Source organism: Spea bombifrons, chromosome 6, assembly GCF_027358695.1.
Source record: "Spea bombifrons isolate aSpeBom1 chromosome 6, aSpeBom1.2.pri, whole genome shotgun sequence".
NCBI classification, from domain to species: Eukaryota; Metazoa; Chordata; class Amphibia; order Anura; family Pelobatidae; genus Spea; species Spea bombifrons.
In genome coordinates, this window is record NC_071092.1 from 22122755 (window position 1) to 22138748 (window position 15994).

At 39.6% G+C, this 15994-nt stretch overlaps 1 protein-coding gene across 1 annotated transcript; it reads right to left on the minus strand.

Moving 5' to 3' along the window:
* Positions 1 to 1244: 1244 nt before the first annotated feature.
* GSG1 (germ cell associated 1) lies at positions 1245 to 15596 on the minus strand. Its single transcript, XM_053469110.1, has 6 exons — positions 15537 to 15596; positions 12501 to 12813; positions 6021 to 6068; positions 5582 to 5734; positions 2241 to 2352; positions 1245 to 2124 (listed from the first exon to the last, which is right to left on the minus strand). Exons 1-6 carry the CDS (start codon positions 15591 to 15593, stop codon positions 1833 to 1835), a joined length of 975 nt encoding a protein of 324 aa, XP_053325085.1. The 5' UTR covers positions 15594 to 15596; the 3' UTR covers positions 1245 to 1832.
* Between the last annotated feature and the right edge of the window lie 398 nt (positions 15597 to 15994).

Below are 15994 nucleotides of genomic sequence, written 5' to 3' on the forward strand. Positions count from 1 at the left end.
TACGCCTATGACACATCACATATCACTCTCATTTCACCTATCGCACATAACACATCATTCCCATCTCATGTATCAAACATACCACCTCACTCCTTCACATCTATCACATATCACAATTCCCTCCCATCACAACTATTACTCATACATCACAACTCACTCCCATCACACCAATCACATATCACTTTCTCAAACTTTCCAACTCCCATGTGACATCTATATCTTACTGGAGCCCTTCTTTACAGCCGCAATATTACCATGTGGTAATGTATTATTACGTGACCCTACTTTCCTCCCACCCTCGCCAGTGGGCCAGTCCAGTTTAGACTAGCCCTGTTACAGACATAATATTACCCAGAAGTAATAGATTATTTTCTGTATTAAGGAGACAGCTAGAGACTGGTCATCAATTTTTGTCCCTTGAATCTGAAAAAGGAGTTAATTAGGAGGATATCCCATAATCACTCTGCTTCTTGATATCTTTCATTCCATTTGGATGGGAACGCCTAATCTCAGGATTAAACAGAAAGGCCTTGATTTGTTTGCCCAAGATTATGTAGACAAGACTGAAACATGTGCAGAGGAAGGCGGCAAATCTCCTCATGTAGAACACTTTTGATAATGTTTAGCCTCATGCAGAAATATGTAGGAGTATTTTAGGCCATTAACACGTTCCTGCCATAACAAAAACATGTCACTGTTAAATGCTTTAATATATTGTACATATTGCCATTGCACTTCTATTTAAAAATATAAGTCAACAGAACCAAAACACATGTGAAATAACAATGGCGCTGTTCTGGCCTTTCATAAACCTAAAATAATGCACGGGATGTTAATTACTCAAGGGATGATGTTAAAAAAGTGGATTTCATTTTAGCAGTTGTGCCTTCACAATGGATTGCTATATTGTTATATTTTAATTTTATTAAATATTGTGTTATTACTGTTATTATTGTGTTAAACAAAAACAATATAAAATGTGTGCAGGTACAATATAAGACCATCTATAGTTTACATTCACACACATACTTTCTCACTCGCGTACATGCCTTTTTCCCTCATACACACTCACTCCCTCGCATTCATGCTCTCTCTCACGCTCAAGCATAATTTCTCCCAAGCTGCTGTGTGAAGAATATATACTGGTTTAGAGAGGCTATTGTCCCCTGCACAGGCCTACCCCCCCCCTTGATATGCTCCAACAATGAGCAATAAAATAGCTCTCATGCATGATGCTACAGTGTTACCTAAAATCCATATTGGGGACCCTTAAAGAAGGACACGTCACAGTTTTCACTAAATACCACAATGTATTTTTAGCTATAAAATAAGCATGCTACAAAAACAAAACATTTGCATATTATAGGTTTACATACAATATGTAAAAGACACCGTTAGATGCAACATTGAAGGTGTATACTCTGAACACTATTTTCTGAACACTAGCCACTGAAGACCTACCAAAAATACTAAATAGAAAAAGTGCCAGTGTGCTGAAGGTTTGGTATATTTTATTATAGTATAGTATCAGTCCTGTGGATGTTTTTACACAAGTGCACCATAGTTTTGATCTGAAAATAGGTTATTCATTTAGCAACATGTAACAAAACACACTATGCTGCAACAAGGGATTTGAAATTGCCCTGAAATGCAATATTAACCACCTGAAAGAACGAACCTGTCATCAGAAAAGTGTTTCCTTCACAGCAAAGTATAAATGTGTCCATTTGCTCACTCCAGCCATTAGAATCTGTGGTTTTGTTATCACTAGCCATCTATATACAATTTCACAAATATAAATCTCCAGTTTTATTATTTAGTTTTAATATTGTCTAGCAGTGTTCTTCGTCCATGGATTCTTCTACATCCTCGAGATCCATTGAATGGTCTCTCAGTAGGACCTTTTTCTGAAGTTCTGAGTAAAAGTCCACACTTTCTGACACAGAGTGAATAGGTTTTTCTCTGTAAATGCTCATCTCTTTGTGATTAAGGAAGCAGGCCTGTTCCTTTAGGCTACGCTCAAATGCCTTTTGGTTTCTGCGGAACTCCAGTACAGTTTTGGTATATGTGTTAAGTGTAGTGACTGCAGAAGCCATGCAGCAGGTGAAGGACGCCCAAGCAGTGCTAAAATAACAGAACAACTAATTAGGCAATTATGGTTTCCGAAAAATACAAAACATGGTCAGCCTAAGAGTTAGCAATGGAATTTTGTCTCTTATAAAACTGATACTGGTACTTACTAGAAGGCCCATCCGTAATCCCAATAATGTGGCCTCCAGTCTTCTGGACCAAGGCTGACTGTGGCTTGAAAAACCTGAGTATACATCATATGGGCCACCATTCCAAGAAGGCCTGTGGACAATACAAGGTAACTGAATAGTCAAAAAAGTAGAAGTGAGACAAACAATACCATGCAATGTTCCTCACTTTGTAAATCCAATCAAGGTGCAGGAAGTAAGCAAAACCATGGTGGGCAGTAGGCTGAAACAAAGGCCAGACCTTCACTCACCAACTCTCAAAACCATTTAGGTATGGTAATGACCCAAAAGCCCCATGAGGTACAGGTCCCTTTAATCAATATCTGCACGACCTTAACCCTAAAAGTGCTAGAACTATAGTATAGGAGTACTATGTTAAAAGCATGGTATCATTTAAAAAAAACACCTTGATACATGTCTGTCAAAACTGTCAACAAAGTCAGAAACAGAGTAAACAGAAGAAAGATGGTAAAATAAAATATTGTTAGTAGAAAATATTATTAATAGAAGAAATTATTATATATAAAAAATATTGTAGGATGATGCTATTTCCCAGCAGCCTCATACAAGCAAATATGACAATTGCACTGGGAATGCAATGTGAGCCATATGTTTGATTGGCTAGAAATGATATGCAGGATAATCACAACAGAGAGATCGAAACAACCAAGATAAGAGGCTGGAATGACCAATCATATACTATGACAAGCCACAGACAAGACAAGGGGTGATTCCACACAATAATAGCAGCAGTGCAATGGGTAGACTTGAATCAATGTCACAGGTTAAGCCAGAAATCAATCAGGAACAAATAGCAACAGTGTCAGGGAGAATCTGGTGACAAAGTCCAAGATCAAGCCAAGATGTAATATCTCAGAGGACCAATCATATGTGTGCTTACTGACAGCCATCAAAGCTAATGTCTTCTGTCAGCAACTCTGCCTCTCTCCTTGGTGAGTTGGAGAAGCATATATTCTGCCTACTTCCTGCCTACTTTGCTTTGATCCAAAAGAGGGATAAATCTGGGCAGCCTGCCCTGGGAAGCTCATCATCAAGTGGTCCCCTCTATAGTCAGTTAAAACCTCATTGGGATCTCTACTCAATCTAGCAATACACTATAGTGGAAAAATAAAACCAAAATGTAAAATATGTTTAAAAAGAATGCCCTTTACCCCTCCCAGTACATAATAATATATATACACCAGAGTAGGTGGGTGTACCTACACACTTACTTTTCTATAACAGAAAGTTGAGAGTTGCCTGGGTACAGCTTTCTAATGGTGGTTGAACGTGAGCATGGGCTTAAGAACCCCTACAAATCTGGGGGAATAGCATTCTCCTCAATCCTGTCCCTGAGTCTGTCATTTCACACCTCTTTTTTAGTGCTCCCTAATCATGCGCCGGTTATTGATGCAGAGCCCGGGGGTATGATGTCATACCTCACGCTTCCTAATGTTGGGCCGGTTAGAGGGGGATTGTGATCTCCCCAACTAATCCTGGAGGCTGCAGCTGCTAATTGGGTGGCTGTGCGCCCCCTCATAGCTGTGCCCTAGGTGAGTGCCTCTCTCGCCTCACCCTTCCTACGGCCCTGCTACTTTATCTGGTGGGGATTTCTCCATTACCTTTCACAAGTCTCTCTTCTCCTGCTTCCAATGTGCTCTGGACAGAGATAAGAGAGGTGCCTGGTTAAAATATACTCCTTGCCAATGAGTTGGGGACAAAGGATCTGTATTGGCAGAGGTACACATCTTCCTGAGTTACAGGGTCTGAAGTGTCCATAGAGGAGTTTCATTAACATGTTGTTAGAGAGCCCGGGAACCAGGCGGACACAAAATGGGCAGAAACAACACAAGGGCAAGGAAGAAGTGAACCCTAGCTTTTCAGAAGGGGCTGGCTGCGGGCTGGATCCAAAAGGAGAGTAGCCATGGTAACTAAGGAGGAGAAGTTATCAGACAGGTGAGTAACCCTGACAGGCTGTTAATAAGCCTTCACCAGTAACTCTGTCAGAGAGCAAAAAAGCAGCTGGACCATAACACATGCATCACACATAACACAAATGCTATCAAAACTATTATCATAGATCCCTAAGTGTCACAAAATCACTACCTTATATAATGTTAATGAGAACCGGAGGCAGAACATGAATGTATGAATGAATAACATACTGGGACCAGAGCTCAACTTGTAAATAATTGATGACATTTATTTTGCTGAAAATACTGTTTACATACAATATTAATGGAAATGAAAGCCTTACCTAAAAGTGCATAATTTAGCAAAGATATTCATAGGATAAAACAAGTAGTATTTTAATACTGGTTTCTAAGAAAATATCAGACCATTTTCTTTGTATACTATTCAAAGTTAATTTGGAAATGGTAGATTTGAATAAATAGTCCATAAACTATTTCCCCCATATATGCCGCTCTGCCTCCCTCCCTCTGCCTCCCCGATATGCCTTATACCTCCCTGGTGTCTAGTGGGGGCAGCCAGTGAATGTCTGCGCAATGTGTGTAGACAACCTCCTCTGTCGCTGGCCAGCACTTCCGCTGGGGCTTCTATGATGGAGCTCCGGAAGGTCATGTCATGCCGGCACTCGGTCATACAAGCCCCAGCGTAAGTGCTGGGCAGAAGCGGAGGTTGTCTGCGTGCATCTGAGTGGAACCTGTCCTGTGAAACCGCTGTATAGTCTTGCCCACTGTGCTGCAGCTCGGTTTCAGGGTCTTGGCAATCTTCTTATAGCCTAGACCATCTTTATGTAGCGCAACAATTCTTTTTTCAGATCCTCAGAGAGTTCTTTGTCATGAGGTGCCATGTTGAACTTTCAGTGACCAGTATGAGAGAGTGTGAGAGCGATAACACCAAATTTAACACACCTGCTCCCCATTCACATCTGAGACCTTGTAACAAGTCACAGGACACCGGGGAGGGAAAATGGCTAATTGGACCCAATTTGGAGATCTCCACTTTGGGGTGTACTCACTTTTGTTGCCAAGGTTTAGACATTAATGGCTGTGTGTTGAGTTATTTTGAGGGAACAGTACATTTACACTGTTATACAGGCTGTACACTCACTACTTTACATTGTAGCACAGTGTCATTTCTTCAGTGTTGTCACATGAAAAGATATAATAAAATATTTACAAAAATGTCAGGGGTTTACTCACTTTTGTGAGATACTGTATATTTAATTGTAATGTAACACTGTGATACACTTGCACTGGTGTTCTAGCTTCTAGCTCCATAAATCACGGGTTGCACTCCTTAAATCTGATGATGCAAACATGCCAGTTGTAATGGTAACATTAGATTCTTATTCATACCTGAAAGCACTGAGGAGACAGCAGCAAATGCATTGAGCTTCAGTCCACAGACTGGGTTTGCAGTATAACACATTTCCAGAATTAGAAGTCCAAAACTAATTATTAGCAGGGTGATGTAAGCTAGTTCAGACCCTAATGAGAGCCACAGGATACCTGTAAGACAAATTATAACAATGACAATACCTTCACCAATTTTGCTTAGCCAGTGAGCTGCCATAACATGTTCACATTTTTTACACAAGAGAATAAAAGCAACTTCGACAATTTCTTAAATCATTTTATATCATTTTTATATTATCATATCATTCATACAGTATTCTTCTGACAAACATTTTCATTGTTGTTGTAGCCCACCACTATGTCAAAGTATCCCATGTTGGCCAAGTATTAAAACTCTTAAAAGTATTTTGTAGTGGTAGTAATATGGTTTTATGTGTACCTCTTTCAGCTGGTGGAGTTAATTCCAGGAAACTACGGCACTTTTCATCTGCGCAAAAACAAAAACAAAACGTAATACATCTTGAGATAATAAGCAGTACAAAGAAACACATTATATTAACATTATCACAGTACAGTCAAATTAGGTAAGGGTCCTCCTAATATGCTGGCTGGTGATACAATCCCATAAAATCAGTGTTCTTCTTTAATCAATATTCTGCATAAAATCAATATACTACCAATGGTTACATTGAAAGAAAAAAGCCTTATGTGGGCCAAAAAAGTAAGTACCCAGTGGATACAATATACAAGTAAGTGGATGATGTGACTCACAAATTACTAATATTAGATCAGTAAAAGTAACCTGCTAATCCTTATTAAAAAGTTAGTAAAAATAAAAAGAACTAACACATCTACACTATATGGACAAGTATTGGGACATCCCTCTTAATTATTGAATTCAGGTATTTTTAATCAGACCCATTGCCGCAGGTGTATAAAATCAAGCACCAAGCCATGCAGTCTGCATTTATAAACATTTGTGAAAAAAATGGGTAGTTCTGAAGAGCTCAGTTAATTCAAGCTTGGTACTGTGATAGGATGCCACTGTCACGTCTGCCCACACCAGAGGCACTTACTGTGGAAATTCTTCTGTCCAGAATATGACCACCAAGGGAAAAGCCCTCGGTAGGATAAACCAGGACTTAGAGGATCCCAACAGTAAGAAGGCTTCCGTGGAAGCAGGTAAGTATAGGTACTGAGCAGAGATAGGTTCAGGCTCCAACAAAGGACAGGCTTCACAAAGATGTTAAACATCTGGATGCCAATAGGTTTACTGCAGGGAGATCATGTCAAACTAGCGTTAAGAGACCAAGGAGAAGCAGTAGACATAACCTATCTATATTTCAGTAAGGCAATTAACACTGTCTCTTACAGAAGGCTTATAAATACATTGCAGTGTTTGGGGTTGTCTGATGTTACTAGTCTTGTTACTAGTAGGTTACCTCAAGGATCAGTATTGGGAGCCGTATTTTTTAGTATTATTATTAGTGATATTACAAAGTCCCTTAATGGTAAAGTATATCTTTTTTTGCAAATGTTACAAAGATCTGCATCAGGGCAGACATGGCATATGGTAAGTGATATAGCTGCTGTAATTTAATGTTGGTACATGCAAAATAATGCGTGTAGCAATGATGTAAGAATATACTGAGGTAATTTAAATATGAATGACATAGGCATAAAGCTATCTTCAATCTAAGACAAGACCAAGGACTGATTAAGAATAGCTTTACGCCTATCAATGCATAAAGCTATCCTGAATCTAAGACAAGACCAAGGACTGCTTAATTTCTGAGTCTATACGTCAGAACAAATGGGCAGATGACATGGGTTGAATGGTTCTTATCTACCAGTAAATTCTGTTTCTAGGTTTTTATATAAAACAATATCCCATGATGAAGTACATGGCCATCAAATAACTACAATCAAGATTAAAAAAAAAACACTGTGCCTGTTTTGCGTTTTGGCAACACTAATGGTGGCTTTGTGTAAAAGCTCCTCATTTATTTAGCTTTTCATGTTGTTTATTGTTTTTTTACTATATCGCAAATACAAATTCTGTTTTAGATTTTACAGTTCGTGAGAGACATCATGTATACTAGCAATGGTTAACCTTTTCCTTTCTCCTCCACATACACCTTTTCTTTGCGTAGGAGGGGCTCTTCCTCCTTTTCTACTAGTCTTGAAATACTTAATTCAATTTTACATACAGCATGTTCATTCGAAGAATTAAAAACAGGAGTGAATAACAAGTAAAGTTAACTCTTATTTTCATGCACCTGGCTGACTTACTAGAGAGTGCTTGTATATGCTACAGATCAATAAAGATCCTGGATCAGCTGGGATTCATCCATTATTTTCCTAAAAAGAGAAAATGTGCTGAACCTAAAAATCATATACCGTATTGGCTCGGATATAGGCCGCCCCCGTATATAGGCCGCACCCTAAAAGTTTGGTGCTTTTTTAAAGAAAAAGTTTTTTTCTTTAAAAAAGCACCAAAAAAAAACATGCTGCCACTCTGTCCCCCCCCGAGATATGCTGCCACTGTCCTCCCTCCCCGAGATATGCTACCACTGTCCTCCTCCCCCCCGAGATATGCTGCCACTGTCCTCCTCCCCCCCGAGATATGCTGCCACTGTCCTCCTCCCCCCCGAGATATGTTGCCACTGTCCTCCCCCCCCCCGAGATATGCTGCCACTGTCCTCCCCCCCCCGAGATATGCTGCCACTGTCCTCCTCTGCCCCCCCCATCTTACCGGAGCAGACTCCCGGGTGTGTTGCGGGGCCGGCGGGGGACATCTACGCAATACGCGTATATACGCGTATATACGCGTTGTATACGCATATTGCGTAGATGTCCCCCGCCGGCCCCGCAAGACATCCAGGAGTCTGCTCCGGTAAGTCGGGGTGGGCAGAGGTAAAACGCATCGTGCGCACGATGCACTTAGACATCCTCCCGTGCCGGCACCAAACCCCCCCCCCGTGGGAAGTGCTGGCAGGGGAGGCTGTCTGAGCGTATCTGGGAGTAGGATGCAGGTCCCCTGCACCGCTGCGGGGGATCTGTATCCTAACCCCGCTGCCTGCCCGGCGCCTGGGACTGCATGTCCCGGGCGTCGGGCGCTAGACCCCGAATATAGGCCGCACCCCCACTTTAAAGACTTAAAGTGGGGGAAAAAAGTGCGGCCTATATTCGAGCCAATACGGTACTAGAGAGTTAACATCCATAATGCAAAAGCTATTGGAGAAATTGGTCTCCAGGAAATTGTTCTATGCAAGAATGTCATTACTAATGATCAACATAGCTAGTTATGTGAGTAATATGCCATGTCAAAGTCTTTTCGAAAGACATGATAGTTGAAGAAAAGAAAGATGAATAAAGAAAGATGGTTGCTGATAAAGGAACATTTTCCGATTATAAACTATTTTCAGTACAGTACCTGAAGGGTCTATCGTTAGTCTTATTCCATTTAATTTATTTATCAATAACCTGAAACAATAAAAATCAATAGCTAAATATTGGTGGATAACCGAACAGGGTTTTGAAAGGCAATTCAAGAATCGGAAATGGATGCCATATCCCTGCAGAATGATTTAGACAACATGAGAGGCTGGCTAATAAAATGGAAGACGTGTTTCAACATTTCAAACATGCAAATTACAATAGGATTTGGAGAAAATATACATATATGATGAAATATACATGTATTTTCAAGGACATTACAAAGGGATCTTTTCATTCGTATAACTTTGTACAGAATAATAGGCATTTTCTGAGCTAAGAGGAAAATATTTTTAGTTAGTGCAGATATGGAGTGCTCTGCTAAGTGAAGACGTATTGGCAGATTCAGTTAATACTTAAAAGAAGAGTGGACAGGCAATTTAACTTAGCAAATGTTATGCTGAATGCATTTTTGAGCCAACTAGCATATACTCACAAGAGAGTAGAGTTGATTTTCCAACTCATATATTAAACCTCTTTAAAATACCTTCTTAAGAACATATATATAGTAATCAGTTGACAAAACTGCAGCTCTATACTTGTCACTTCCAAAATAGATTCTCTGCTTCTCTCTATGGTTTTGGTGAAAAAAGGTCTGATCAGCAGATATTCCTGTTTGAGCCTCAATGGTGGATAGACTTACAGATGAATATAAGTAACATGATAACTTCCCTACATTTAATGTCACTGCAATTTTTGCCTATTAATAATATAACTGTTTTTTATTAAATATTCACCACAATCTTAGCATATTAGTGATTTCATGTAAAATACTTTGAAAGAAACAGTTGCAGTTGCAGCTGCATCCTGCCTTTTGGTTCATATTTATTGTACTGCTTGCGCAAGGCTTGCATAACAAACCTGAGATTGGGATCAGTAGTTGACATGCTCTAGCTTGAACTTTTGTAGTATATCTTTGCAGGACTGCACCTACGCCTAGTTCCGTAACAACACAACAAGGAACCCAGGTATCATCTTATTCAGGGACCACAGCTAATGCAATCTTACAGTCCTCTCCACTCCCACAGGTTTTATACCTATCAAAGAGTGGGAGTGCAGCGAAAAATGTGAAAAAGTAAAATAGTAATAGTACGTAAAATTGAATTAGTATAGTATAGTGGACCAATAATATTATTTAACCCCTTAATGACAAAGCCTGTACATGTACGGGCTGAAAGTAAATCTCCCATTAGGGTCCTCTTTAGTGGCCGTCAGGAGAAAAGGGGTATGTCGCGAAAACAGGACGGCCATCCCTCTAGATTTAGAGTCCGTAAAATTGCTAGTAAAGACCAGTGGGAAAGCGGACACCAGCACCTCGAAAGTGAGTTTCTTGCTGTAGAACCACAGACGGGATAGCCCGTCTGAACACTCAAGATCTCTTTGCGGAGGTATTAAGACCTCGAACATTAAGGCTAAGGACCACCAGGAGCCGGGGCGAGACATGTTGAGAAGCCCAAGAAACTTGAAGGGGAGAGCCAACGAGCAGGATAGGAGGGGTGGGAAATAGGGAGACGGTAAGTAAAGAGCGGGACAAAGGAAACTGAAAGCTTAGACGGAGGGAGAAGAAAAAAAATAAAAAAGGGGGGGACAGGTGGGGAAAAGGGGAGGTAAGCAGGGGCGGAAACACTAAACAAGAAGCTAGTCGCATGGGGCCGAAGGAGCGGGGGAGCGCGGGTAGCATAAAAAATGTATTTTCTACGCTGCCTTGTCATTAACTGCCCCTTGTGTATTTTTGCCCCCTTGTGTACTTATGCCCCAGCCTTGCCCCCTTTACTATTGATTAATGTGTGTGTCCCACAACCTTGTGTATTGCCCCCTTTGTGCATTTATTCCCCGACACCCTTGTGTATTAATTTATGTGATGCCCCAGCCAACCGCCTCCCTTGTGTATTGATGCCCCCACCCCTTTTGTATTGGTTAATGTGACCAACCTCTGCCATGTGTATTACCCCCCAGCCACACACACACACCCGTTTGTATTTTTTTAATGCCATAACCCTGCTCTCCTCTGATGTGATGACCCTCCCCTTGCCACGAGGAACACCTTCTGTGAGCCGCCCCCTCTAACGTCACCTGTTCAAAGCGGCCGCCCGGTCGTGAAGTTCAAAGCAGCTGTCATGCGGTTGTAAGACCGCCTCTGCCGGCCACCTAATGGAAATTCCCCTTAAGCTGTTCACGCTGGCCGCACCTCGAAGTCTGGCGGGCCGCATTTGGCCCGCAGGCCACACGTTGGATGCCCCTGACCTAAAGTGTTTACTCATAAAGAACTATTGCAAATGCTTACAAGCTAGGTACAAGCTATGTTTCCCCAATTGACAGAGTGAATGTGACTCATCCTTCATGGGAGTGTGAAAGGAACTCAAGGTGTAACAACTCTGCTGTCAACTTTAATTGCTAGGTGCTATTTTTTTTTACTTGGGCTTGATTACTTAGTTTTGTGAACAGGGGTTTATGTGCTTACATATGTGAAATACATGACATTGGTATCTTCTTTCAACATAATGACTAAGCTCAAATAACACACAAAAGTGCATGCTGTCAAGGGAGTTGCAGGAGACTTGTTGCTTCAACTCGTCTGAATTATACTGTATATATATATATATATATATATATATATATATATATAACAATAACATAGACATTTTAATATTCGTGAACATTTTCTATAGCAACAACCGCTATAAATTCTCACATGAAAGTAAAGTATTCCTGACAAAAATATAAATGGTGGATGTTATTTTTGAGAAAGGTTTGGGCATTCAACAGTGATTTCCTCTCCCCGATTGGAGGATCAGAAAGATGACATCACAGCAAGCGGCACCATATTCCCCTCAGTTCACCTGAAGGCAAAATTACGGCGCTTGCAGTGACATTCTGTCCCCCACTTGGAGGATTGGGAGAGAATGTCACCGCAAGCACTGCCATATTGCCTTCAGTTGGTACTTTCGGTGATGTCCTCTTCCCCGATTGGAGGATCGGAGAGCACGTCTCCACAGCACCACCATTTTGGCATAAATGTTGCGGATGAAGAAGGTTATGTTGCGGATGAAGAAAGAAAATATCAGATTAAGGATTGAAGATTGAAGATAGAATGGAGAAGAGAAGGGAGAAGAAAGAAGATGCAGAAGAAAATGCAGAAGAAGATATGGAAGCGGTACTTGTCGGCAGAAGCGGAAGTGGTCGAGAAGGTAGGAAAACATTTAGAGACTGGAGAGAGTGAACGAGAATAAGAGTGTGAGAGAGTGAGAATCAATGTGGGCACAGGGCAACAAATGCCCCCAATTTTCTGAAGAACCAAATGGGCAGGGAATGAAAAAAAAAAAAAACGAAAAATGTGTCTGAATAGTTTTTGGCATATTTGTATATGTCTACAATGCATACTAGCTTTGAAAATGAAAATTACTCATTTTTGGTATCTCACCTGTTCCAAGTATGTTTTCTTCACAGGAATACCAGATCCCAGTGTGAAAATAACGAAATGCAAATCTGTCATCTCCTGTCTCCCAGCTGTAATGGACTACATCCTGGCCAGAGGCATTGGTGCTTTCTAAAGCTATAGGGACCACAATGCACTTGGTGGCTTTTCCAGTGCCACAAAGAGGCTTTGGTACTTTCTGGGTGCCTTCACACCAGTAGCTGCTGAGGAGGGATGTGGCAGAGAGCGCCAGGGCTATCAGATTGAGGGTTGCAGCCAGTATGGCACGACGCCAGTGAACAACTTCTGTCAGCTCCATCTACAATAAAAGGTTACAGTTAGAATCCAGGAAAGTAATTAAGCACAATAGTTTAACTCTTGTCAGGGATTAGACATATTTTCATTCTGGGAGGCAAGGCAAATTATTTTATTAGGTTTAGACAATCTTATAAGCTTTTTATACCTTAATTATTTATTTACAGATATATTTTTATATAGGTTATATATATATATATATTATGATGAACTATTCATCGAATCATTTGATAGTGAAAATACAAAAATCCAGAAGGAAAAATCAAAAGCAAGCTATGGATTTCAATGTAGTGCAGCTAGAAACCCTTTGCCGGCATCACCCTCCTAGCAATAACATTTGTTCCATTTTTCTTTGCTTCTTTAAAAATACAAACATCCTGAAGTATTTCTCCATATATGGTGAACCAAATAGTAATTAAAATTAAACAATTTTTTACAGCTCCCATTAACCCCTTCGTGACAAAGGCTGATTTTATTTTTTGTACCCTTCGTGACAATGGCCGTTTTAACATTTCTGCGCTGCTCATGTTTAGCTGTAATTTTATTATTTCCCGTTTACTGAACCCACACAAGTTATATATTGTTTTTTTCAGGACAAGAAAGGATGACTTTGTTTTGATTGTATCATATTATTTACTATTTAAAAAAGTATAAAATATGGTAAAAAATTTAGAAAAAAATGACTTTTTCTAACTTTTAGTTGAAAATTCTTTTACTCATCTATAAAAGGTAATGAAAAAACCTGCAAAATAGATTCTACTATATTAGAAATACCCAATGTTGTTTTGCTTTTTTCTGCATGTTATGGGGCACTAAGTACAGGTAGCGTTTTGCTATTTCAAAACCTTTTTTCCAAATCTGGTAATTCTTCCCCCATGTGCCATTTCGGGTATCTTTGATGCTGGCCAATGCAATTTACCCAATAAAACCATATATTTTTGAAAACTAGACAGCCCAGGGTATTTCAAATGCTGGTATTTTAACCCTTTGCATGCACACATTTTACCTCCAGAATTTTTTTCAAAACTTGCAGTAGTATTTTTTGTGTGTATTTTTCCCCACACACCTACTTTGTGTATGAATTTACAGCTCCTGGTATGTGTCGCTGTCACACGAAACCCCAATATGTGTTCAGCAACATCTCCTGAGTACAGTGATGCCCCACATGCATGGGTTTCTCGGGTTTTTGGGGAACTAAAATGCCATATTTGGGACGTGTGTATTTTTCTAATAGGAAATTAGATGTGTGGCCATCCTTTCCCCTGTGTTAATTGGGACATTGTTGAACCCGGCCAATTCAATTTATCCCATCAAATCATACTTTTTTAAAAAGTAGACACTATTACTTTAGAGTATTGGCTACCCAACTTGTGTGTTTATTTTTGAAAAACAAGAATTAACAAAGTTTCCTAATCATAATTTTCAGGATAGATTTTTTTTTTATTATTCTATAATCCAGAAGGTGTTAGGGACTCTTCCTTTAGGGAACGCTCCACACATGTCATTCCGTATAAAAAAAAAGGCCCCCCTAATTTTGTCCAAGACGAATGGCCAGGAAGCGAAATTTGTAGCCTGAAAACAATGCGACAAAAAAGAAACAAAAAATGGGCTTTTAATAAGATGCAAATTTAATCCAGCATAGTAAGGATTTAAATATGATTCGACCTGCAAGAGATTTTATTATGTGACCTCATAATCAACAAGATGGGACACATATGAGCATGAGCTGGGCCAGAAAGTGAAAGAAAAATAAATAATAATAATATAAAAGAGTAAATGAATGGTCTTAAAAACTCAGATGAAACAGAGACAGCAAGATTTTTTGTGATACAGCAGCAGGGGAAGGTGAGAAGGTAAACTAGGAATGCAGTACTTGAAATCACTACTGGATGTTGACTATTTCATACCTCCCAATAGTCCTTTTTTGCAAGACAGCCTTGATTTTCAAGTGGGAACATGGATCAGCTGAGGAGATCCTCTGATTTTAGTATAGGTTGTTTTATATATTTCTATGATTTTTTAAAAAAAGGCTAAACTCCTCCTGAAAAAATGATGTATAATTTGTGTGGGTTCATTAAATATGGAAAAGGGTAATAATGATTTAATAAACCCAGGACCAGATTCTCAGGGCATGAAAAGTCTGGAAGCAGTTAATTTAAAATCCCTGCTTGTATACACAAATCAAAGCACTTCTGGGCAGCCAATAAGGGTCAAAGTCATTGATCTATTACATTTAATTTAGCTGAACAAGTTGTAAAAATGTGCCCAGATTCCTTGTATATGAACTTAAATTGATACATGACAAATATATAACCTTTACAAATAAATTTAAAACACTGAACAGTATCATCATGTTACAACTGTTTTGCATTCATGTGAGTAGTAGTTTGAATATGTGTACATATAAATAGAATCAAATGTAAATCTTTAAAATAAATGTAAGAATTGGGACATAACAGGACATGAGTAGTTAATGTGACAATTTGACTTAAAGAAACAACAGGTAATGGGGGCCCTGTTCAAACAAGCTTATATACTATGTCAATGGGTGCAACAAGCAAAATAGACATTCCTTTGCTTGGCATATAAACATTTTCAATATAAAATGTATAAGCATGTAAATGAATAGGATAAGCCGTGTTACGGGATTCCAGTCCTTTCACCCAAAAGCCTTAAGGCACCATTGGAATGGCTTATTCCAACATATAGATGCTACAAGGCACTTACTGAGGTTGTTTTCTGCAGGTAGCGGGCAGATGCTGTAACTTCTGAAGAAAGATGCATGACTTGTGCAAAGATGATAACACATTAAAGAATTTCTGTTTTGTGTTGCTGAGCTGATAGGAGCTGTATGCATAAAGCATGGATGTCAAAAGAATGTCTATAATACATCACTGTGTCCTTCTAATCCCACTGCCCAAGCACCCACCGGACTCATTGCTGGGAAATCACCAACATCTGCTGCAACGTAATGGAGGTTCCTAATCCACAACACAATCAAGTTCCAGCTGTCGCTGGATAAAACCTTCAAATTTACTCAGATCTCACAATCTGTATATAAAGATTGCTAAAGGAGCTACTATTATTTTTTAGTCAAGAAAGCAGTGTAAAAAATATAATATACGGAAGTGTAATAAAAAATTGATCATTAAGTTAAATTACGCAAAATTATCGGTGTAAAAAGT